Source organism: Necator americanus, chromosome III (assembly GCF_031761385.1).
Source record: "Necator americanus strain Aroian chromosome III, whole genome shotgun sequence".
NCBI lineage: Eukaryota > Metazoa > Nematoda > Chromadorea > Rhabditida > Ancylostomatidae > Necator > Necator americanus.
The window spans coordinates 4,439,754-4,465,606 of NC_087373.1; the positions used below are offsets into that span (position 1 = coordinate 4,439,754).

A 25,853-nucleotide genomic window follows, 5' to 3' on the forward strand; every position below is an offset into this window, starting at 1 on the left:
CCGGACATCTGTGAAAAAATTCCAAAAATACTGTATTGAGGACGAATTTGGACGTATTTCACCAACAATGTATGTATGAGGAGGGATTTTATGAGAGCTCGCAGGATTAACGGACAATTCGGACCCAGAAAACTCCTAGCGTTATACTTAGCGAAACGCTTATTGGTTATATTTTTCGAGTAGGACAGTAGAGAATCGACGAGGACCAGTTCTCGTTCAGTCATTGATAAATCTTCTTTTTCAAAATCAGTTTTTTGGATCAAACCTTACGTTTTTGATGGGTTTTGCGTAACCGAAACTCATAAAAGGGTAGAAAAAAGGGAAAAAAACGCACCTTAAAGAGAACTTTACTAAGAACTAACTCACAGCGTTATCCTTAGCGAAATGCTTATTGACTATTGTTTTTCAAATAGGACAGCGGACAATCGTCGGGGATCAGTTCTCGTTCAGTCAATGATAACTCTTTTTTAAAGCAGTTTTTCGATTAAGTCGTACGTTTTGGATGGGTTTTTCATGACTGAATTTTATAAACGAATGAAAAAGGGAAAGATCACCTGAAAGAGAATTTCATCAGGAACTAAAACGAAAGTTATTAAATCCTAAGAAAAAAAAGAGTAGGAATAAGCCGTTTTGGTCACAAAATCGCAGTCACAATAGTTACAATAGTCAAACAAAGAAAATTTAGTTACAACAATATAAATAATAAATCTATAAAACAGAAAAAAATTCAGTTACAATGGTTTTACGCTGCGCTATTATTTTAGGAGGACGTAAAGACGATGATCACAGGCGAAACAACAACGCTTTGATCCTTTCCGGGTGACAATGTCGACGCTTGTGGAGCGCATCAGGAATCGAAGAGAATAAACGTTGACGAGGCGCGCTGAACATCCTAACGTCATCGTCGCATCAAAAACCAATTACGGACAACTGACACAAATGGTGCTTGACCATGGTGGAGTTATTCAGTAAGTTATATAAATAATTTATATTGTAATGAGTCTGTATAGGTACATAGTCGGCACGAAACGCTAATGATTATTAATTTGGTCCCCCCCCCCACGCATGGTTCCATGTTTTTGACGAATTTTTTTCGGGAAGTTTCCTAGGATCCACTACGGATAATCAGTTACATTAGGTAATCGGGAACAAACGAGATGCTCTACGTATGTACGTCGAGGAAGTCTACATATATAAACAGTGAAAAGGGGCGGATCTTTCGAAGAAAAATCTCCGCCCATTTCATGTTTGAAAATTCAAATAGCTGGAGAAATAGATATGACATCGTCCCGACCACGCCCCTTCACTCGAACTCGTAACCGGACAACTGTCACCGCAGAAAAAAGCCGGTCCTCGAGGCACAGCTGTTCTAGTTTGGATTTTTTTTAAAAAGAGCTGAAAATGTTTGCAAAAGCAGCCCTTTGTCCAACTGCAAAAGCGTACAACAGCATGAATTTGAAACGGCGGGGAAAAAATGTAATGAGACGAAAGCTAGGTATTATCGATTAGCTTCCTCTGCGTCTTCGCCTTCGCGCGTATTCCGCTTATAGTGGATGTTTGAATTTTTCTCGTCCTAACAAGAACACTGCTTTGGATAGAAATTTCAGGAGAAAATTCGTAGAGTGAACAAGAAAATCCCCACATCCACATTTGTATTCGCCTGCACTTATGTTTACACGGATAACCGTTACGCATGTGTGGTCGCTTCTTTTGTTCTGTCAATCTATGAGCACTCAGCAGCACTCAATCATCTCGCCAGGCTCATCTTTTCGCGGTTATTGTCCTCTTTTTCTTCCTGGAGAAGGAAGAAGTTTGAAATTTCAGTAGAGCTCCATGCATACGCAGACGCAGTGTAATTCCCATCTGGAAAAAATCTGAACTGACTAAATCACCAGTTAGCCGATAGTTTAACCCTACGTCTCTAGCATGGACCTAATTTTTCGTTTATTACACCTTCTCTTCCCTCCCTCCCTCACTCTTCCTCTACGAGTATGAGAAGTAGAATTAAAGTATTGAAAAGCTAAGAAAAGGAAAGTTAAGTACGTGATTTGAATGAATTCTGACTTTTTTTTCTGAATATTGGGATAAATCAACAAGCATTATTTTATTCTATTATTATTTTGTATTTATTTTATTTTATTTTATTTTATTTTGCTATTATTCTATATTTATTTCATTATTTCTATTTTTTATTTTATTTTATTTTATTTTACTGTATTTTATTTTACTTTACTTTATTTTATTATTTTATCGGGAAGAAAGTTTAGTTGTATTCAACTTACTGATAAATACATACGAGCACAGCTCTAAAATATGCGCCGCAAATAAGATTTTTCCTCGGCTGAGCGTTTCCTTCCAAACTTTTTTTTTTGCGCAACGTAAAGGATATGCCGCCGTACAGTATCTGGTACCGCCCATCTCATTGCGGCGTGGTAATGACATAGAAGCGAAAATTCAAAAATGACATTTTGAAAAATCTATTATGAGCCTATGGAGTTGGTCATTAGAATTTGGTCTGATTATTGATTTATTTATTGAAAATCTCTGGCATCAATCAATCCGCTTGGGACCCGCGCTATCTCGTTCACTTCAATTCAGAATTTTTTGAGGTTAACGAACGAGTAACTGGCCTATACAATGGCTTTTGCGGGTTAGCGGATGTATGAAGTCAGTGTTTTTATCCTCCCAGACAAGTCTGATACCAATCTTTCGGACACCGGAGGAATGTGAAGGTTTGGTTGGCACTAGAGCGGTTTCGAACCAACGATCTTGAAGCTAAAGCGGACCTCTTATCGACTGCGCTACGCTTGCCTATCATTTATTTATTATGATTATTTATTTACTAGATTATTATTTGTTCATCGACACCGGAGAGATGTGAAGGTTTGGTTGGCGTTGAGACGGATTCGAACCTCCGATCGACCGTGCAAATGGGGAAAATTCTTGCCGACTGCGCTATACCTGCCTATCATTTATTATGGTTATTTATTTATTTGATTATTATTTATTTGTTATTTGTCATGATTATAGATATGGGTGAGTTCGACAATCGATCCAGAGGTTCGAAAACGCCATAACGTTATAAAAAAAATAATATGTTCTTATTATTCTGCTATTCCGTTATTAGTTAAAATTGTTCTCGTTCCTTTTTTTTTACCTTTTCCACTTCTCCAGAGTGCTCTTTTTTCCTTTGAAAAAAGTGGCACAAATATTTTCGAAGGGCAGAATTGTTTGAAGACAAAATGCTGTCTGCGCTGGAAATAGTTGCGCTCGAGCTTTACATGCCCTATTAATTTTATTTACACGGTATTGTACTAATTGTTGACATGTCTGTCTGTCCGTCTGTCTGTCTGCGGCTGTTGCAGAACGAAACGTAGACAGCGTAGCGTAGCTACGTAGGGGCTGAGCTCGCTTTTATCCACGCTTCTTCCGTTCCAATTCGTTCTGAATCAGAAACTCTTCAACAACAACAACAACAACAACAAACAACTCGTGTATGAATAGGATGTAGATCGTCACCGGCGAGGGGGGGGGGAAAAACAAGTCAAAAACTGCCAAATGCAGTCGGCCTGGCTGCCTCTACACGTCTAGGATACGACACGATATTTTTTTCCTCCGATCATCTAAAAACACCTGCAACTGCTATTCATTAATGGCTGTACGTTGACGTATTGAGTATACGGAAGTGGATTTCCCATTTCCGTGTTACCCGTAGCGTAGAAAAACGTTATCTCTTTGCTAATATGTGATTTAAATTTTGAAATTTTTCAATTTTAAAAGAAAAACATGAAAATGTTAGCAAAATCGTATACCGATAAGATAGACTACAGCTGATAATTACTATAATTACTGAGTATAGTATTATAATCACCGGTTGTTTTTTTTTTCAAAATTTTTTTTCAGAAATTTTCATAAATGTATTATTTTTCATATGAATAATATGTATTTAATATATATATATTTTCTGAATTGAACCGGGTTTGATAACTTGATAAATGATTTTTGTTTCTTTTGAGAAAAAAAAACCTATGATGTGGAAAGAAAAAACGACTGTCGGGCAGAGATGAGGTTCTCTACTGCAATTTTCTGAATGAACGTTTTTCTAGAGTTAATTAATTTTTGAACATTTTTTTCTCTCTCTCAAATTCGGATTGCAACTTAATAAGTAAAAGTTTTCAGCAAAAAAAAAGATAGACGAAATCGAGGATCTTTTTTTTTTCGTACGGCTGACATGATACGTAGGTTTTTTTTCAGAGATTTCCATACTTTAAACTTTGAAATTAAAAAAAAAATTAAACGACGCGGAACTTATTTCTGGGATCAGTTGGAACCCGCCTCGTTTGTTATTTTTCTTTCATTCACCTGCCTATGAACGTGCAAACACAAAAATTATGCCAGAAATTCCCTTAAGAATATTTATTGATCACAATATTTAATATTTTACTTTATACGCTCTCTACAGTTCATTGCAAAAAAATCAGTTGTGTAACAGAAGCAACGAACAAAAGGAACAATTTCTTTATCCAATAAGCTGAAATCTCTGGATGTTTCCCATCTTTTTCTCTTTTTCTCGTTTTTTTTCATTTTGAAATTACCAGTGTAAAATTTTATAATCCAGAATGAATTTTAAATAGCGAGAAAAAGGAAAACTTTGGGCTGCTTGATAATGAAATAAAATAATAATAAAATAAAAAATAATAACAGATGTATGGTTGGAGAAGGCGAAGTTTATGAGGAGCACATCTTCACCTCGCTAATTCCGGATCAACAAGGATTACTGCCAATTTCCCGAAGAAATTGGGGGTTGTCTTCTGGATGAAAAGTTTTTTTTTCACAGAAGAAATTTATTTTCGATTATAAAATTGTTTGCGTAATGGGACGGACATGAAAAAAATGCAAAACAATTGAATAACATAATATTTTTGTGGAAAAAAATTTGAAAGTTTCGAATTTTTAATGTTTAGTGATATTTGGAATAATTCAGCAAATAAGGAAAATTTGATTTTATGAGATTCGCCTCAGATTGTCCTTTACTACTAACAAGGGGGGAAAGGGGTGGGGGGGGGGGGGGAGGTTGGGGCGAAGGCGTAAATTAGGACTACACGGTAAGGAAAACCCAACACCGGTTAGGATTACGGTATTTCTTGTACGGATTTCGAATCGATATCACCTGGAAGCGCTATTTGCGTGTGGAATTAAAAGGTTTGAATGCCGGACGTGTCTGGGGATCAAAAAAACGTAACATGAGAACTATTTTTTTTCTGATAAATCCCATTAAACTTAGCATTACGTTGTAATGGTGCCATTATTTTTTTCTTGCTTGATTTTAAGAGAAAACCAGAAAAGGTTATTTCGTGGATAGTAGAAGCTCATTCTATAGAGATGTTTTCTAATTTTGTGACGATTTTTCACACGTGACCAGATAATTTCGTATTAATGAGCTATTTTCATGTAATGAAAACATCTTATAGCTATCAAATGTTTTGTATTTGAAAAAATGAGAACCGCTAATGAATCTAAATCTAAACCAAATGGAAATAATATGTATACTGTACTTGTATTTATGTTTGTGTGACTGTCCTTGAATGTTTCCATGGTGAAAACTCAATTTACTTAGAAAATAAATGGTTTGAACAACCATTCTATTATACGTACCGCCTCAATAAATACTCAATAACTTTTCATTGATGCCTTCATTACGTGGAGGGGAGGGACCAGGACTACACCTGATAAAAATTCCTTGACCACTTAGGATGATTCCGTACCACAATGGCGAAGGGTTGTAGTCCACTAACATGAGTGTAAAAATTCTGAATTGTGAAATTTTGTAAAAATTTCACAATTCCGCCCGTTCAGCGATACAGCAAATGGCGTGTGAAACAGCCCGCAGTGATCTCGTCTCCCCAACGATGCACCACATTACGGGATAGAACACGGGGCAACTTCATCGTTGTCAAACGTTCGCAATTAGACTTCAATTAATTAATATAATTTCAAATTCAATTAGTATAACTCAAATAAGCAAAAGTGCTCCTTCCGCAGAATTGTGGACGCATTGCGTATTGCCTACCTTTTAGTACCCGTAATAAGTTGCATCGTACAGTGATGAGACACTTTAGATGGTGAATCTACCTTGATTGTTCTGTCCTTTCCGCCCCTGACGAAAGCGGAAGCCTAGAAACTTCATCCGCTGACAACATATTATAGATTCTGACGTTGTATTGGATCTTGTTTTTCTGGACTTTTTTCACCTGCAAGCAGATGAAAATAGTTTTTTTCTCATACGTTAACATCGTTTCTAGTCGCTGATGAAGGGATCAAAAAACCAAAATAAGAAAATAAAAAAAGAAACTAAACAATAAGAAATAAAATAAAATGGAAAGTAGAATAATATAAATAAAATAAATAGTAAAAATAAGTATATTAAGAAAATAATAAAATAATTCAAAATAAGAATTATTTCTAAACGAATAATTGGACACTCCTATTAGTGCGATCAAGTACTGTAAAAGAATACTAATTTACTTCTTACTGCAAATACCTGTTTCTATTATTTTTTATTGTTTTTTATCCGAATTTGTCATTCATTCATTCATTAGAGTTAATCTGGGGGAAAAAGTGTCATAACTATAGTATTCATGTTGAACGACTTATTAATTTCTTATTTATTTTTATTTGCTTGCAGTACTTGCGTAAATGAACGTAACGTAATGATATACGTGCATTTTCGCCACCTGAGCTTTTATTTGCACAAAAATGTGGTTGAGGTAACCGCTGCGAATGGTAGCCGATGGAAACTGTAGGATTTCCCAGCGTATCATCAATTCTATTCATTTAGCAAGTCGTTTAAATTCGTGACGAGACCCACTTAGTGATCAGGGTGAGACTGATATGATTTTAAGGTACTAATACTATACTGTTTAATAATAATACTACTACTGTAATACTGTATTTTTTTAGAACTTTATGTTATATTATGTTTCTGAGAAGAGGACATCCAAGATAGCTAGTATATTTCTCAAAAAATTAATAAATTCTGACCGAGAACCTTCCAAAGACCGTTAAAAAAAAAGTTATACTGACAAGTAGCTGCGCTTTTTTTAACGCTACAGTCAGCAAATGATTTCACTTACTCCTAGCAAAGAATCCTCAATGTTCCCATACCTTAATTGTTTACTTACTTGTTTGTCCTTAATTGATTAATTAATAAATAACACCATAATTTACCTTCATTTGCGACAGATAATAAATGCAATTCACTCCCACATTTTCGAGGAGGTGGCAGTACCGGCTAACAAACAAGTAATAGAATTTACAATCGTAGGAGGGATATTTCTGGAATGAGAAAAAAAAGAAAATAGTTTTGCGAAAAATATCAAGCCCACTTTTACACGTCATTTGTCATTTTCTTTCCAATTAGCAAAAGAAATACGAGAAACGTAAAGAATGATGGTGATCGATGTAAGTGGATGGTAAGATAGATGGAACATAAAATGAAGCTGCAATGACGTATGCTGGAAAAATGTTTGGAAAAACGAGCACAGCCATTAGAAAAAAAAGAGATATGTCAAGGGAATGAAATTGATAGCTACATATATGAGAAAAGAATTGTAATTCTCTGTCAAATAATCATGACCATAGCTTTTTTTTAAAAGGATCCACACGCAGTAAACAAAAGCGGCACTAAACAGTTGACGGTATTTTAGACATCAACACATTGAGTTCAACCAGACCGTCACCGTTGTCCCACGTGCGCTCTACTGGATAATACCATTTTCCTAGCATATCGGATTGTTATTCGAGTCCCATCTTTGTATTTGCGTCAATTCCGACAATGACCACCTGCTAGGATGGGTAATTTTGACATTAAAGACATTTAATTCATCGTTAATTCATCATCGAGTATCCTTATTGTTGTTCTCAGCGTTTTCCGTAGGTGTACAGACAATTACGATCCAGAGTTCACGTCCTGTAAGATCCCGCAGTCGTACAAAGGCGGATCTAGACGAGGTCGAGCCAGATTTCTCCACATTCCCTCCTATTTTCTTTCGATCAGCATCGCCTCAGTGTAGATGGTGTTGTATCCGATGTTGATGACGGCCCTGTCTCTGATTTCCTGCAGCCCAACAAACGGCACACAGAGATATCGTAAAACTGCGGTCAGGGCACCAGGTTGTTGTAATCGTTTCTCATAGCTATTGCGCACCGAGTGGAACGAAGTTGTTCGACACAAATATTGGAATGAAGTTCTTCCTTTAAGCAGCTGCAAGATATAGTCTGGTCAATCATGACGGTTGATTCAGTTGCGTAAACGAATCAGCTCGAAGCGGCGAGGATCAGCTAGAGGTTGGGATCGAAGTGCGACTGTCACTAGCTTCACTCGAACTATCTTTACATGTGACATTCGAACCATTCGCCCTCGTGATCGATCAGTCAGCGGTGTAGTGTAGCATTCAGTGTAGTCGCTAAATTGGTGATTGAAAGTAGGCGTGGAGTTTTTCTCAGATCAGTTGTGGAGAGGTTGGTCCTTTAAATTGTAGATTGAATATCGCCCATTTCAGGCTCTGAAGAAGGCGATATTGCCGAAACGTTAGCCAATAAATTTATTCAACAACCTCCTGCACAGCTTATCAAACTCGATACTATCTTTACTTTATTATCAAAAAACAGTAAATTCCTCACTTATGTTCGTTTCGCTGACCGCGACGCACCAGTAGAACACGCGACGCGGCCATACTTGCTAACATAACATATTGTGCTCCCCCCCCTTCGCAACAACATTACTCTCCTTGTAGACGGATTTGGTAGCCAAGGACTCAATGGCTTCTTCGTCTCCACTTAGATAAAAATGCGTGAAGGAGTGAGTGATTAGTCCAAGAAGAAGAGAAATCTTGAGAAAATCTGTTAGAATCTATTACTTTAACGAGAAAATAAAAGAAAAACATTGAGTAGAGTGGTCCTCTCTCCTCATTTTCGAGTTCGAGTGTGAACACGAACAAAGCACAAATGCATTAAATCAAAAACGATAAAGAAGACCGTCAGCAATAAAAATACTGCGTCAGCTGCGTTTCTGGGCTGCTTTCGAAAAGCTTCCTCTATGAGGAAATCTGAGAAACTGGCCGAAAACATTAGCAGAAAACACACTACAATCAATTCTTGTCCTTTAAACAGCGAGCTGCTTCAGGATTCTAACAGCGGTGGGCGCATTTTCTTTGTAGGAACTCGAGCTCACACTTGTTTGATGGATTTTGTCACTTGGTATACGTGATATATTTCATTAGGTGATGTAAAAAGCACTGAGCGTTTTCCTTAGATGTCCTTAGCGATTCTATTGCCAGGAACTGAAGATTAGCCAGAAAACCGCTTCTGCAAACCATTTCCATAAGGCTGGTCTCAAGAAGAATGTCGATGTGTGGGTGCCAAGTACTCAGAACCTTTTACTTCACCTAACATTATTCATTTGCTATTGTGGATAGTAGTTCTTTAAGTATTTTTGACACCATTAGAGCCTCCTGTTATGCATTCCATCAAATGTTATTTTAATTTTAATATTTTATTATTATTATAATAGTTAAAATATTTCTAGGAAAAGTTGTTGATTAAATTCCACGGAGCAGAAGTAGAAAAAAATGGGAGAGAAACTATTTCTCAGGTTTGTTTTGTCTCCAAGCTAGTGTTAGGATTACCAAATCCTTGGAAATTTCACAAAAAAAAAGTCAGAAGCATAATTACCAGAACTACTAGTTACTCAAAAAAAGTTTGGTAAGATCAAATGCACTACATGTTCATTTTTTTCTACCCATTCGTATTGTTAAAAGAGAACTTTGAGATGTTTGAAGGGGTGAAGCTCCAAGAAAAAAAAAGATGAGGGTTCTAAAAAGCGATAAAGAACCACGAGGCAGCCATGAAACTGATGACATTGGGATCTCACCTCGAATAGATGTCGGGGTAGGAGTATAAATCGCGAATATGAGCATGATTACGCTCAATTCCTCCGCTGTAATCCAGAAAAAGGCCTGTGAAACAGCCCCCTTCTGTGTAATCCTATCTTTCCAACGATGCAACTATTTACGGGTAATAGAACAATGATTGTTCGCAACGAGCACACGGTACTGCAGCTTATGGTGCTTTTGCTGCCTATTTAAGTAAGATTGGTTCGATTACGAGCGTTGGACGACAACAGAGTTGTCCGCATTTTATCTCGTAATTAGTTGCATCGTAAGAGGGACCTGTACAAGCAAGACTACTTCACAGGTTTTTTCTCTGGATTATCAGAAGAATTGAGCGTGTTCGTGAAGAGATTCCGCCATTAATTTCATGAATATCGATTTCAATGTGAATTTCGTGATATGCTGCCTGTATAAGAAATGAAGGAAAGCAGGTTGATCGTGGGTGATCTTCTACTTTGAAATGACACCCTTGTCCTTAAGTTTTTTTTTCTTGAAAAAAAAAATCGTTTGATATTTTAACGAAAACACAATAACACTCTTACGTGCTTTAGTTAGTTTAAGGCTTAAAAATACTTTGCTGGATTGATTAGACAAGAAATCTAAGCTTAGATTTATTTGTTTGACATTTTCCGGAGAAATATTTGTCGCGGGTCAGATTTTAAAAAAGCAAACTTCTATAAATTTGTAGATAAAATAGGTGAGGCTAATATTCTAGCATACTGGTAGTTAAAATCTTTCTGTGAGAAGAAAAAAAAAGAAAAAAAAAACCAAGCACAGTTATGGATATAGGCGTTCGAGGCAGTACGTAATTACGTACATACTCCATATTTATTTCCATATTTTTGAACTAGTAAACAAGAAGAAAGAATCGGTATTTTAAAAAAAAGAGCTGTTAAAGAAATGTTGCTGCTGAGCACGGTTGGACCCACGGGTGGTTTAACGCGAGAGATCAAAAATAACGCTCCGGTCTCATGTCCCATACTAATTAAAGGGTGGGTAGTCGTAAATGTGCCAATTTGTGCAAAATTACGGATTTTTACCCATCATCATTAATGTGGAGTCCTGGATTGATTACCCACGGATTTCATACCGTATATCGGCCTAGTAATTTCTTTCTACGTTAACGGCATCACCCCATGAATCTGAAGCGGATTTCTTGTGGAATATTCGTATACAGGGTCGTAGATTAAGGAGAGGGGGTGATTCCGTCCATTTCTTGCTAATTCCCGTAAAAAACGGCCCGGAAGATATGGCTTCGGGCGTTCCGGTGCGCTATTTTCTACAAGAAGTTCGATTGGAGCGCGCCAGCCGTGTGCGCACGCCGCATCTTCCGGGCCGTTTTTTACGGGAATTAGGAAGAAATGAACGGACTCACCACTCTATCCATAATCTACGATCCCGTATACGAATGCCACACCTGAAATCCGTACCACCTCAGATTCGTGAGGTGATGCCTTTAAGGAACAAGAGAAACGGCACTTCTTGTGAGACTGTGTGCGTCGCGCAGTCGCGACAACAGCAGGACTACACTTGGCTGGTAGCTTTTTTCTGGATAGAATTTCTGGATAGGACCGTGAAGATACGCTTTCTTTATCTTACCTCAACGACACCTGCTAACGATACCTGCCTCATTTCGTGCAGATTTGATAGAATCCTGTAAACAGATGGGACCTTCTAGGACACTAGACAGAACAAATATGAAGGAAAAGAAACGACACTCTTGATTTGAGTTGTATTTCAACCCACTGACGACAGCGCAGTTTTCGCATGTCTGGCGCGTGGGATTTTCTGGGATTTTTCTTTTTTCTGATTCATGTTGCATGTAATAGTAAAATAGCAAATAATGAAAATTCGACGATAACAAACTCATTACGTACAAAAAAAAACTTTCTAAAAAATCAAGAAATCATTTAAACTGAGCGTTGAAACGTGCGCGAGATGTGGGATGTGGGATTACCGTGGGATGACCCGCATTGTACGATGCGACCGAAAAAACGCGGCTCAGCGATGAGCTGCGCCATCGTTAAGAGATATTATCCTTTGTAATTTAATAAAAGGCTCGATTTTTTTTTGTAAGTTAGGTAAAACTGTAACGTTCTTCCCGTTTCTATTCCCTTGTAATTTCATAAGGTTTGCATAAATTAATTATAATAAATTCTAAATTTTATTCTATTTTTACATCTCTTAAATTATTGCCGGTGTGGAATTTGATTTCATTATTTTCAGCTTTTTACATTTTCACAGCTTCGAAGGAGAAGAAAAAAGAACAAGAATTTTTTCTTAAAGAAGAAACCCAGGCTTTTCCTAAGTTCTTAATTTTATTCTAATTCTAAATTAGAATAAAATTAGGAATTATTATTTCTTTAATTCTTACCGGACTGGTATTCTTGTTTGTTATTTTCTGCTGTCTGCATTGTCCACAGCTTTGGAAGAGAAGAAAGTGGAATAATTTAAGAAATACCGTAATTATCTGAACGAAAAAAGAGGAAGACTTAAAGGCATCACCCCACGAATCTGAGGTGGTACCGATTTCAGGTGGAGTATTCGTATACGGGATGGGAGACTACGGAGAGAGAGGTGATTCCGTCCATTTCTTGCTAATTGCCGTAAAAAACGGCCCGGAAGATACAGCTTCATTCGTTTTGGCGCACCATTTTGTACAAGAGGTTCGATTGGAGCGCGCCAGTCTTGTGCGGCGCCGCATCTTCCGGGCCGTTTTTTACGGCAATTAGAAAGAAATGGACGGAATCACCTCCCTCTCCGTAGTCTCCCATCTCGTATACGAATACTCCACTTGAAATCTGCACCACCTCAGATTCGTGGGGTGATGCCTTTAAAAGAAACAGAGTCAACAGAGTTTGTGGGCGAAGAAATCCTATTTGCAATTTTTTTTTCAGTTTTCTTCTGGTGAAGAGTATAGGGAGCATGCGGGATCAATGAAAACATCTGAGTGATTTCGCGGTCTTAAAAGTGGCGATTTTGATCCTAGCCATAAAGAACGCGAAAAGAGGCTAGTACAACCTGCAGACGCTGAGTTGGAGGCCTTATTGGACCAAGATTCATGCCAAACTTAAGAGGAGCTCACTGAAACTTTGAAAGTGACTCAACAAAGGCGATTTCAAACCGTTAAAAATAAGGAAAATGGGTCGTATTTGAACTCAAGCCAGGAGACGTCGAACGCCATTTTTTCACGTGCGAACAACTGTTCTAAAGGTAAAATTGGTAGCGTCCTTTGCTTCGAACCGTGATGAGAAACGAAAAATAGGTCCAATACGACAACCAAAGCGCAGAAAATTGTGGTGTAAGCCCTGCCATCCATCAACTTCAACGGCCTCACCGAATATTCATGACACGAAGCTAATGGTGTGGATCTGGTGGGATCAGCTCGGGTTGATCTCCTATGAACCACTCCAGTCTAACGAAACCATCAGTGGTGAACGTTACCATCAGCAGTTGATTCAAGTGAGCCACGCACTAAAGCTCAAACGCCCCAATATGTTTTAAAAAAACATGAAAAATTGATATTTCAGCACTACACCGCTCGTTCACATGTTGGAAAAATCGTTCGAAGGAATTTTGAAGACGCTTCAATTGGATATCCTACCCCATCCGCATCCATATTCATCAGACGTTCCCTCTTCCCACCACTACCTGTTCTGGTCGATGACTTATGGGCTCATCTGGCCGAACAGCACTTCACTTCCTGCGAAGAAGCCAAAAATTGGATCGATTCCTGAACCGCCTCAAAAGATGAGGGATTTTTCAACGCGGATTCCGTATGCTGCCGAAAAGATGGAGAAATTTGTAGCTAATGATGAACAATACTATATAATATTTAAATATAATACATGTGGTCTCAGCAAATTCACTGAGTAAAGTTTCAAAGTTACAAGAAACTCCTCAAAGCGTATGTGCACTCCCAAAATTGTTGACCAACAAAAATAGAAGAATCTCCTGCTATATAATAACGCGCTTAGTCCGTGCGCATGTGTGTGTGTCCGTGTTTCACGAAAATACTCCATAATGATGCAAAACTCTACGTTTCTGAGGATCCAACCTTTCCAACGCACTTGATAGGGCACTCTACCATTGGACCATTCAGAGTTATGGTGAAATGTGGGGCGGGTGTGGTGTAGCGGTTAGAGGTTCCGCTTCCTACACGATCGATCGGAAGTTCGAATTCGCCCCAGTGCTCACAAAGCCCTTCATCCCTCCGGGGTCGATAAATTGGGACCAGACTTGTCTGGGAGGATAAAAACACTGACTTAACACATCGGCTAGCCACCGCAAGTCAGTGTATAATCCAGTTACACGTTCATAGAACCACAAAGGATTTTGAATTGAATTGAGCGAGGTAACGCGGATCCCAAGCGGATTGATTAACGCCAGAAACTTTATCCTTTTCACGAAAGTCACGAATTTCCAGAAAGAGAAGACCCACGGCGTCGGGAGGCAATAAAATGAGTTAAGACGGGTCCCATTCCGTGGAATTGATGCGCCAGTGCCAAAAAGCAGTTAGGTGGAATGAGATGGGTCCTACGGCGTAGGATTGTTGCGCCAGCGCCAGCAAGCTATAAAATGGTGGGGAGCGAGTCCTGTCGTCTAGGATTGATGTCTCAGCGTTGCAAAGCGCTACATTGGGTTGGGATGGGTCCAGTTGTATGTAATTGATGTGCCGTTGTGTAGTAGTATCGCACATTTAATTCATGTGAATTTGGCAAAGAGTAAATGGGGCGTTGTGAACCGTTCATAGCCGTGGCCACTGCACGTATTCCGTTTTTCCTCTATGACTCACCCGTGTATCTATTTCCTTGCACTTTTGCCTCAGTTTGGTATTTTCTTCACATATTGGAACCAAGCGTGTAAGCAGGTTCTTGAATAGTAGCCAACAGTTTACGTGATCTGACGTAGAACGTTAACGTTCTTTATCAGTACGGTAATGATATTCTCGCCATTTTCATGTTACCACATCATTCTGTTTGCTAATTGCTGATAAAAAAAAGCAAACTTTTTCCTTATATAATATTTCCAGAATGGGGAGTTTTTTTTTAAGAATTATAGTATGTGCAATAGAATCATTTATGAAGGATAACGTTTTTGGCGTTTATCAATCCGCAATCCGCATGAGACCTGCGCTACCTCGTTCAATTCAATTCAGAATCGTTTGAGGTTCACGAGCGTGTAACTGGCCTATAAAATGACTTCCGGTGACTAGCCCATGGGTCAAGTCAGCGTTTTTATCCTCCCAGACAAGTCTGGTCCCAATTTATCGACCCCGGAGGGATGTGAAGGTTTGGTTGGCACTGAGACGGATTCGAACCTCCGATCAATCGTACAGGAAGTGGAACCTCTAATCGACTGAGCTACACCTGCCCTTAGAATCATTCAGTCGTTCACTGTATATATAATCACTTTTGAATGATCTCCAAGTGTAGAACTAACGCCTTTAGGAAAAAAAATCCAAAATCTAAAAAAAATTTAAAAAATGAAATTTTTATGAAATTTTTTCATTTATCAAATCTGCCCGAATTTTTGTGAAGAAAAAACTTTGAGGAGAGCATTGATAGAAAAGAAAACCAAGATTCTAATTTTACAGAAAATGTCACTGCTGTTAATTTTTATTGATCGGTGAAGACGAGCGAAGCGAAACGCAGAAAAATTCTGAAATGGCAGCTTTAGCCGAACGTTCTGGTAACTGGTAATAAATAATATATATGAAATAACCATTCAAAATGCAATAATTCAACGAAGTGGTTAGTTTCTGCAGAGAATAATGTGCTATGGAAGTGCAACTGATGAGTGTAACTAAAGTCTGGATGTAAAGTATGCACGTCACATAATGGGTACATGCTACACAGCGTAAAGCCACACAGTGCAGCAACGTTTGCAAATCCACATTCGTTCGCTGCTGCTGCTGCGATTTAATGGCTAGTTTCCAACGTCGACGTTGAGGAGAAAAAGATAAATAGTTCAAATTTTCATGTAATATTATATATTGTATTATATTGTGAAGTATTATGTTATATATCACGAATACAACAATTTTGAACATAATTTTTGAAAATTATCTTTATTATGAAAAAAAAGAAAATCGGAAATTGCAACTCATTCAACTTCCCAACGGAAACTTCTATAATTGATCATAATTATATTCTCCTATTATATTTTGTAGTGTACATATATTTGCAGTTAAAGTTAAATTAGGAATCAGAGTTTGATCAACACGTCCCACACATGGGTCCCAAAATCCAGAAAAAAAACTCGGATATTAATTACATCTGCTGTGCGAATCCTGAGAGTTTTAAGGTTTCATTGGTTTTTTTTTTATGAATAACGACTGAATACTGACTATTTTTTTAAAGAATTTCACGAATTAAAAGAAACAAATTTCAATCAATTCCTTTATTTTAATTTATTTATTTATATTATCATTATTATACATTATTAAGCAAGTTTACCGATTCGAAAAAAAAAACAAAAACTTAATTTATAAACAAAATTACGGGCTCAATTTCTCAAATCGGCTGAGTATTCAAAGCGTTTCAGTGGTTATAAGTATAAAGTACATATTAGATGCATTTGTGCATTTGAGTACTGCAAAATATATGAATTTCTAAAAATTAAAATTAAATTAAGTTTAAAAATTAAAAATTCCATTTTTCAAAGGATTTTGAGCAAGAGCAGTAATTTTTTCTTCGAAAATTCCTCTTTTCTGCTGATTTGTAGGATTTAATTTTTAAGGGAAGGAGATCTGACATAAAAGTGAATAGAAGTTAATTTTAAATAAGTGAAGTAGTATGTAGACCGTTTTTGTGGATTCTGCATAGAAAATCAACCGGTAACCGAGTGAGCGATGCATAGAAATAAAGGCGGTTACCGACGGATGTACACATGAACTACCCTATCCATCTAGAAAAGTTAAATTTAAACCTGGTACGAAATGGTGCAGCGAACGATGACCTGCAAGTGGAGGAAAAAACCTGGTCGGCGGCAATGCTTTGAAACCATGACTCCTCGTAAAATGAAAACGACCGCCACCGTATTGCAGAACGGTTGTGAAAAAAAAAAACGCGGAAAGGTGTAATCTTGACTGATTTCTGCAAAGTTCGAGGCATTTGATGGATAGATGGGACCCTAAATATAAACGGGCTGCTATCAAAAGCCAATATATATCTACATTGAGGACGTGGACGTGTACAACAAACGGTGACATCATAGCCGCAGCTGGCTTCCATCGAAATTCTGCGCGACACGCCAAAAAGCAATCCGAGACTCCGAGCTTAGCCTCGAAAAGGGAAAAAAGCTAACGAGTACGCAGAAATGCGTGAAGTCAGTTGTTCGTTGTGCGTCAACGCTTTTTTTTACAACTAAAAAGTTTGCAGAAGAGTTTGTTGAGGATTTATAGCCGATCAGAATTTGGAATCAAAAATCAAAGTAGTCCTGGAAATCATTTCTATGGAAAACTGTAACGTTAAAACTGTTGAAACCGACTGTAACGTTTCTAATTCGAGTTATTCAGAATTATTAGAATTATTTATTCAGTTTATTTTATTTATTCAGAATTACTAGAATTATTTATTATTATAAAGTAGTATTATATAATTATTAGAATTATTTATTCAGTTTATTTTATTTATTCAGAATTACTAGAATTATTTATTATTATAAAGTTTTTATTAGAATTTTGTCGCTACGTTCTTCCAACGTTATTATTTTCCTATTGTATTATTTCTTAGAAGTATATGTTTGTTTTTTTTTGTTTTTTTAAGGTTATTACTTTATAATGCTTTATTAGAAGCATATAATTGTCTTTTTTATTTTTTATTTTTATTTTGTAGTCAAGTCCTTCATCTTCTAATTGAGCTACTGAGATGCTCTCTAAAATATCCAAAAATTAATATACGAAGATTTAAAAGTTTGAGGACAGGTAAGAGGTCCGCTGTGGCCGTACGGTCAATGGTTCGAAACCGCTCTACCGCCAACCAAACCTTTCATCCCTCCGCGGTCGATAAATTGATACCAGACGTGTCCGGGAGGAGAAAAGTGACTTTGGAGGCAAAACAGATTTGAGAAGTAGTTTCTTTCCCATTTTTTTCCACTTCTCCTCCTTAGGATTTAATCTTTTTTAAGCAACTTTTCCTAGAAATATTTTAATTATTATAATAATTAAAATATTTCTAAGTTGTTTAAAAAAAGGTGCGGTACAGTCGGTTAGAGGTCCGTTGTAGCCACACAGTCGAGGGTTCGAATCCGCCCTAGTGCTCACCAAGCCTTTCATCCTTCCGCGGTCGACAAATTGGTACCAGACCAGTCCGGAAGAATAAAAACACTGGCTTGACACATAGGCTGGCCTCTGCAAGTCATTTTATAGGCCAACACGCGTTCAAAAAACCCCAACGATTACGAATTGCAGTGAGACACGTTGGTGCATCCCAAGCGGATTGTCACGGCAGTGACTTTTACTTTTTCTCAAGTTTTCGAGAAGCAATACAGCCACTGCCGAACGCTGTGATAGCGGTTTTTAACCGATTTCCGCAATCGTGGACAAGATCAAAGCGAAAGAAAATGATTAATGGTGTAAAGCTTGGAAAGATTGAGGAACTCATTCGTATCCTTTTATCTGTGGCAAGGATAAAATTGTCTGCTGTACAAAATCTAAAAAAAGGCTAATATGTTTGGATCTGAGTGGGTGCAGCGCAGAAGGGTAGAGGTTCGACCGCGACCGTATGGTCCATGGTTCGAAACCGCCCCGTAGCCAGCAATGCCTTTCATCCGCTATAGGGTTTATAAATCAGAATCAGAATAGTATCAGAATTCTCTGGAAGAATAAAAGGGATGATTCTGGAAATTGGATACCAGCAAAGCCATATCTGTCATAGGTTCGGCTTGCGTTCAATAAACCTTGAATGATTTTGAATTAAAGGCGGTGGTACGGATTTAAAGTGGAGTATTCGTATACGGGATCATAGATTAAGGAGAGAGGGGTGATTCCGTCCATTTCTTGCTGATCGACGTAAAAACGGCCCCGAAGATGCGGCGCGTGCACACGGCTGGCGCGCTCCAATCGAAATCGTCGTAGAAAACAGCGCCCCGGAACGCTCGAGGCCGTATCTTCCGGGCCGTTTTTTACGGCAATTAGAAAGAAATAATCTCCATAATCTACTATCCCATATACGAATACTCCACCTGAAATCCGTACCACCACAGATTCGTGGGGGTGATGCCTTTAAACTCGGATCCCCTGCTGGTTTCAAAGCGAATTAATTGAGACCTGGAAGTTCTGTTTATACTTCCGCCAAAGCGGCTGAATTTACAGGAAGGAAAAAGAAAAATTCACACGAAAACAACATTGACATTCTGATTCTTTCAGTGATCTGTGACCATTTGTGTTTACTACTACGATCGGCACAATTTTCGCCAGCATGGTCAGTGATTTATGAGACCCAGTCCTAATCGGAATGTGAAGAAGACCATGTTGAGCTCACGCGAAGAAAACGGAAGAAAATTTGGAGAATGACGTATTGGTTTACCGGATACATATCCACTACGTTGGTGTTTGTCCCATTTTATGACGGGGCCCCTTTTCTGGATAAGTGATCCATTTCTCTTGGTGTAGCGCCTACTTAGAGAGGATGGTAGCTAGCTTCGTATAGTAGTGAATACTTGTTTAGAAGAATGTGTAACTAAGCTAATTTAACGCGAAAATCGACGGAATCGCCTGAAGGAAAGCGAAAATAAATCGTGTTGACCTATTGGGTGTCTTCACGGATGGCTTACTTGGAAAACTGAATAATAAGTCTTCCTTGGAGGCATCGCCCCACGAATCTGGGGTGGCGCGGGTTTCAGGTGGGTTATGCCTATACGGGGCCGTAGATCCGTAGATGATGGAAGTGATTCCGTCCATCTCACCCGAAATGCCGTAAAACCGGCCCGAAAGATGCGGCTTCGAGCGTTCCGGAGCGCTATTTTCTACAACGAGTTCGATTGGAGCGCGCTAGCCTTGTGCACCCGCCCACCTTCTGGGGAATTAGGAAAAAGTGGACGGAATCACCCCCCTCTCCATAATGTACTATCCCGTATACGAATCCTACACCTGAAATCCGTACCATCCCAGATTCGTGGGGTGATGCTTTTAATCCAGCATCGTTTTCATCTGATCGCTTCCTTCCATTCCGTTTCCCAGGATTCGTTGCTTGAGAAAAAAAAATCCACAAATTTTTTAGGTGACATTAACGAGTTCCAGACCCATAGACGAGTAGAGCTCTCAGGTGATCCCTTGTTGGTATCGCCAACACATCAGCCAACACCGTTGGCGGTTCCGCCTGATGGTAGGTAGGATGTCCTGGGAATGTCCACTATCCTAGTTTATTTAATATCAGTTCCTCTCCTAACGTGTAGCTAAACCATCTGCGCTTAGCTTTCGACGTACGTTCTGTTGGTTCACGGGGACAGGACCCTATTCTTGAGTCACTTGGATTTTGGAAGATATAGCGAAATCGGTCCAGGTAATTCTGACGACGAAACGACAACTGAACCATCGACTAAAAGACTAAAAGTGTAAAATTGAAAGTGTAGCATTGAAAAAAATTAGAAAAAAAATGTAAAAAAGAATGTTTAATGCTGAAGTTTTCTCATAGTCGACGAAGGTTAGGATGAATTACAGACGGGATTCCCGACAAGGTTCGCGATCCTGACGTATGGCTATGGTCCATGCGTATATTCTATTGAATGACTCTGACGGAACTCTGACGGAATACAGCGAATTTATGAGGTTGCACTTCATCCAGTGTTTTTCATATGCATTTGGAAATGATTGTTGTGTCCAATTTGTGTGAAAGAAAAAACTCAGGAAGCACGGCAGCTCTAATGGTCCTCACGGTCACGTACGGTAGTTCTAAATGTCCTTACGGTGACGTTTTTATGGATGAAAACGATTTAAGAGGTTTTCCGCCAGATTCTGATCCTTTCCTTTTAAAAACGGGTGATGTCCTGGTGCTAGAATTCTATGATTAGGGTGACGATAAAGGATAAAGTGTCTGGCGTTAATCAATCCGCTTGGGACCCGCGCCACCACGTTCACTTCAATTCAGAATCGTTTGAGGTTCACAAAAGTTAAAGGCATCACTCCACGAATCTGAGGTGGTGCAGATTTCAGGTGGAGTATTCGTATACGGGATGGGAGACTATGGAGAGGGGGGTGATTCCGTCAATATCTTCCTAATTGCCCTAAAAAACGGCCCGGAAGATGCGGCGCCGCACAAGACTGGCGCGCTCCAATCGAACCTCTTGTACAAAATGGTGCGCCAAAACGAATGAAGCCGTATCTTCCGGGCCATTTTTTACGGCAGTTAGGAAGAAATATACGGAATCACCCTCCTCTCCGTAGTCTCCCATCCCGTATACGAATACTCCACCTGAAATCTGCACCACCTCAGATTCGTGGGGTGATGCCTTTAACAGTCAAGAGAGTGACGTTTTTATCGCTTATCATCCAGGGGATATGGAATTGAAATCCTAAACAGCTTGACCTCTTAGAAAAACCTTTTCTTTTCTTTTTTTTTCCTCTCAAGGAAAATTTTCATGCATCAGATCAATCAGGCAGAACAAATATGCCTGTATTTGGACAAGTATTTATAATTAAAAAGAATACAAATAAAATAAATAAATGAAAGGGTAAAGGATAAAGTTTCTGGCGTTAATCAATCCGCTTGGGATCCGCGTTACCTCGCTCAATTCAATTCAAAATCCTTTGTGGTTCTATGAACGTGTAATTGGCTTATACACTGACTTGCGGGGGCAAGCCGATGTGTCAAGTCAGTGTTTTTATCCTCTCAGACAAGTCCCGTGCCAATTTATCGACCCCGGAGGGATGAAAGGCTTAGTGAGCACTAGGGCGGATTCGAACCTCCGTTCCGCTTCGTGCAGGAAGCGGAACCTCTAACCGCTACACTACATCCGCCCGAGGATGATCATAGTAGGAGCAGTCGATATAAGATCATACCGGAGTACTGTGCCATGTCAATCCCTTGATTCCTGCTGCTGGCTCTTTCGATAGAAGAATCCAAGGTGATTCTTCAACAATCCATGCGATTCGAGAAATTTTCCACGTGATAAATGAAACAAACAACACAACAATCTTCGGGTGCTTAAATTCTCAAAAAAAAAGAAGAAAAAGAAATGGTGAGTGAAATAAGTGATAAGTAAGATTTAGCTTTAGGGGAAAAAAGGAGTTCTTTAAGGAAGTAGATGGTGGATTCGGGAGGAATTTTCCACATAACGTAAGTGAACAACGCCCATTGTTACTTTTATTTTTTTTTGCTAACATTATGACAAAGGGTAAGAAAATTCCAGCAGTGACTTAACGAACGAACTCAAAGAGAGTGCGAAATGAGAAATTCGGCTATTGTGATGGGACATAAGAACAATAAGAAGATGTAAAAGTAGTAGATGTACTTTTGGCCACGCCCCCCATTGGCGAACGAACAAAGCCGTTGACGAGGAGGTTGCGTGACTGACCGACCGAACGTAGGCGAGATTTTTAAAACAATTCCTTCGAAAAGAGAGGAATTCTTGAGGATTTAACCAGCAAGTAAAGTAGTGAAGATGATTCCAGGACGTTTTCTTACGTCGAACGAAGACTTCTGTGCAGATTTTAAAATTCCCTCCATGAATCCAGACGATAACATTTGAACTAATCAGAATGTTCAACTTCTGATGAACCTCAGCATCATAAGATTTCGTATTGATTTTCTGCTGAGCTATACACAATGTTATTGATCGATTCTGTGGATTAATTTCGTCTCGCGGGAAATCGACTCTTTCAAAGCCTCAAATTTTCTTTTTTTTTCAATTCACAATTTAAGTGATCAAATCTCTCCACAACCATATCAGGGACAAACTCTAAGCGAACCTTTTTCAACCATTAACTTACAACGATAATATGAGAACTTGTCAGTTATAAATGTGAAGCGAGAGTTAAGATTCTTAAAATTTTTCATTACGAGTAAACTTTCAGCGTTGTTCGCTTTTGTCCGCTTCCAGAAAAAATTCAGAACATTTGAAGCACTCTCTTCTCTAATGCTCTAATTCTCCATACCATACCCCCAGAAAATGTCCCCATCCCATAGGAGGTTACATCCGAAATCTACGTAAAATCAAGAGTGGTCAAATCGTTGCGCTCACCTACATAAGTAACACTATTTGCAAGTGTATTTATGTTTTCTTGTTATGCCAACGAGGTTTAGGGGAAACTTTTTTATTGGCCTGACGTTTCGACAAACTCGTCTTTTTCAAAGGCCTGAAAATGGTTCGAGATCTTTGATACCACGCATATCCCATCAAACTCCTCCTCTCTCCTCGCCAACCTCCGATATTGTTCCAAGTACACCACACAAGACCTTCAAAAGGATAACAACTGACCAGTTTCACCGACTGGCGGGGTTGATAAACCGCCGCGTTCTTAACGATTGTCACCTCAGGCGAATGAGATCTACGCACTGCGCAGTATCCTTAAGTACTGGTGTCTGGATAACGTTAAAGGCAAGGCAAACTGATAAAGTCTTGAATTGAACTGATTTAAACGATATTTGATATCAATTATTTCCAAACTGAAAGGACGATTTTGGACTTGTCGGTTATAAATGTGAACCAAGAGCCACAACACACTGTCAACACGCTACAAGGTGGTACGGATTTCAGAAGAAGTATTCGTATACGGCACAGTAGATTATGAGGAGGAGAGTGATTCCTTCCATTTCTTCCTAATTGCCGTAAAAACGGCCCGGAAGATACGGTTTCGGGCGTTCTGGCGCACTTTTTTCTACAAGGAGTTCGAGTGGAGCGTGCCAGCCTTGTGCACGCGCCGCATCTTCCGGGCCATTTTCACGGCAATTAGGAAGAAATGGACGGAATCACCCCCTCTTCATAGTCTACTATCCCTTATAAGAATACTCCACCTGAAATCTGCACCATTTCAGATTCGTGGGGTGATGCCTTTAAGGAACTTCGTGCGGGGCAATCTTATAGCTCACAAAAATTGTTGGACAGCACTATTTCCCGTTGTTTTCAGCAGATCACCGATTGTAGCGTTGTGTGACAGTGTGTTGTGGCTCTTGGTTCAAATTTATAACCGACAAGTTCAAAATCGTTCAGTGTTTGGAAATAAGTGATATTAAATATCGTTTAAATCAGTTCAGTTTAGGACTTTATCAGTTTATCGTTCAGTTTTTTTTCAGCTTCACTGTCAATTTAGAACTAGAAGATATCGAAACGTTGACACTACACATTTATTTTTCTTCTTTTTTTTCTATTTTTCTATTTATTTTTCTTCTGCATATTTATGTTCTTAAATTCATCACTAAAATGTAATCATACACCTCGCATGAAACTTGAGGAAGGAGAATCGAGAAAAAAGTTCCAACTATGGATGAAAGAAAAGTTACTTGAATTCGAAAAATTCCGATTAAAAGGTGCAGATCGATGCCTTTAGGTGTAGTAATTGTTAAGGAAATGGAGTTATCGGTATTAGATAGATCACTTGTGAGAAGTTAAAAAAATAAAATAGCATGAGAACGAACGAAAAAAAAAAGAGTGATCATTTCTGAAAAGATCGGACTATCATCTGGATTCACTTCCAAATTTCCTACAACTACACGAACCGTAACCGATTTCATTTCAATTTCAGTGATTGATCTAACTCCTGCGATTGAGTTTTTAGCATGGATTAGTGGAGTTTCGAGAATCAGTCACCATATAAAAAATCGAAGCAAACCCAAATCTATTAATCGCACAATTTCACTTCCTATGCTAAGTCAATTAGGCATCATAGATTTGCTGTTTTCTTGTTTCTCTTATTTTCCCGGTTTTTTTTTCAGTATTTTTTTTTTCAAAAGCATAACAGTCAAAAGAGTGACAATTTCATGTTTTTCATCGCTTCTCATCCGGGGGACATGAAATTTTAATCCTAAAGAGCTGGACCTCTTAGAAAAACGTTTCTTCTCGAAAAGAAATTCCATCCATTAGGTCAATCAGGCAGAACAAAAAATATGCCTCTATTTGGTCAATTATTTATAAATAAAAGAAATACAAATTAAATAAATAAATAATAAATGTGAAAATACAACGAAAAACGTTAAGGTGGAAGGCTGATTCCAACTTTTGAAACAAGTATATGTTTACGTAAGTCCGCAAACACACACTGAACTATTTCTAGTTAAAGGTATCATTTTACCTAGAACCCTCATATAAAATTTCATATTTCGCCAGGACATCTTTTTTTGTAGTTCTGATGAATAAACATGGGCACTCGGCGGTAATATTTCAATTACCTGGACTTTTTGACATAAAATACGAAATAATAGGTAATAATATAATAATATATATGTATACATATAATAGTAATAGTAATCCTTTCAATTTTCTCATCTTAAGATTGTTTGTATATTAAGAATAAATTTAGTGATAAAAATTTGTTTCAAAAAAGTTAATTTCAAACGATTCAAAAATTCATCCGGAATTCAATTCAAAATTCAAAAATTTCAAAGAAATAAATCATTATCAACTTATTTATTTACGCTCAGTTTAAATTCTTGAATCAAAATTCAAAAATTTAAATTTGAAAGGAGAACGTTCGAAGTTGGCGACTGTTATTTTGACCTTGTAGATAACCGCACTAATTCGTTGCATATTAATAAGAATTTAATAATTATTTAATAATTTGATCTAATTTAGAATATTAATGAGAATTTAGAATTAATTTAATCAATTATTTAATAATTCAGTATGCTACCCTAATTAATTATGTATTAAACATTATACTAATAAATTACATATTATGCATTACATTAACTAATTATACAAATATTTATTATATTTAATGGGAATGAATGAACTTGAAGATCAGGA

At 38.2% G+C, this 25,853-nt stretch overlaps 2 protein-coding genes across 3 annotated transcripts; one reads left to right on the forward strand and one right to left on the reverse strand.

Annotated features, from left to right (window-relative positions):
* Positions 1–10,729: 10,729 nt before the first annotated feature.
* RB195_008597 (uncharacterized protein) lies at positions 10,730–13,687 on the forward strand (the record flags this gene model as incomplete). Of its 2 annotated transcripts, XM_064195170.1 has the most annotated exons (4): positions 10,730–10,751; positions 13,026–13,163; positions 13,216–13,412; positions 13,481–13,687. In XM_064195170.1, 4 exons carry the CDS (start codon positions 10,730–10,732, stop codon positions 13,685–13,687), a joined length of 564 nt encoding a protein of 187 aa, XP_064046314.1. The 2 variants fall into 2 exon arrangements, with proteins under 2 accessions (XP_064046314.1, XP_064046315.1); XM_064195169.1 differs by lacking the exons at positions 10,730–10,751; positions 13,026–13,163 and having other exon boundaries at positions 13,311–13,412.
* Positions 13,688–20,179: 6,492 nt separating this feature from the next.
* On the reverse strand, positions 20,180–20,488 carry RB195_008598 (uncharacterized protein; the record flags this gene model as incomplete). Its single annotated transcript, XM_064195171.1, has 2 exons — positions 20,180–20,292; positions 20,380–20,488. 2 exons carry the CDS (start codon positions 20,486–20,488, stop codon positions 20,180–20,182), a joined length of 222 nt encoding a protein of 73 aa, XP_064046316.1.
* Positions 20,489–25,853: the final 5,365 nt, after the last annotated feature.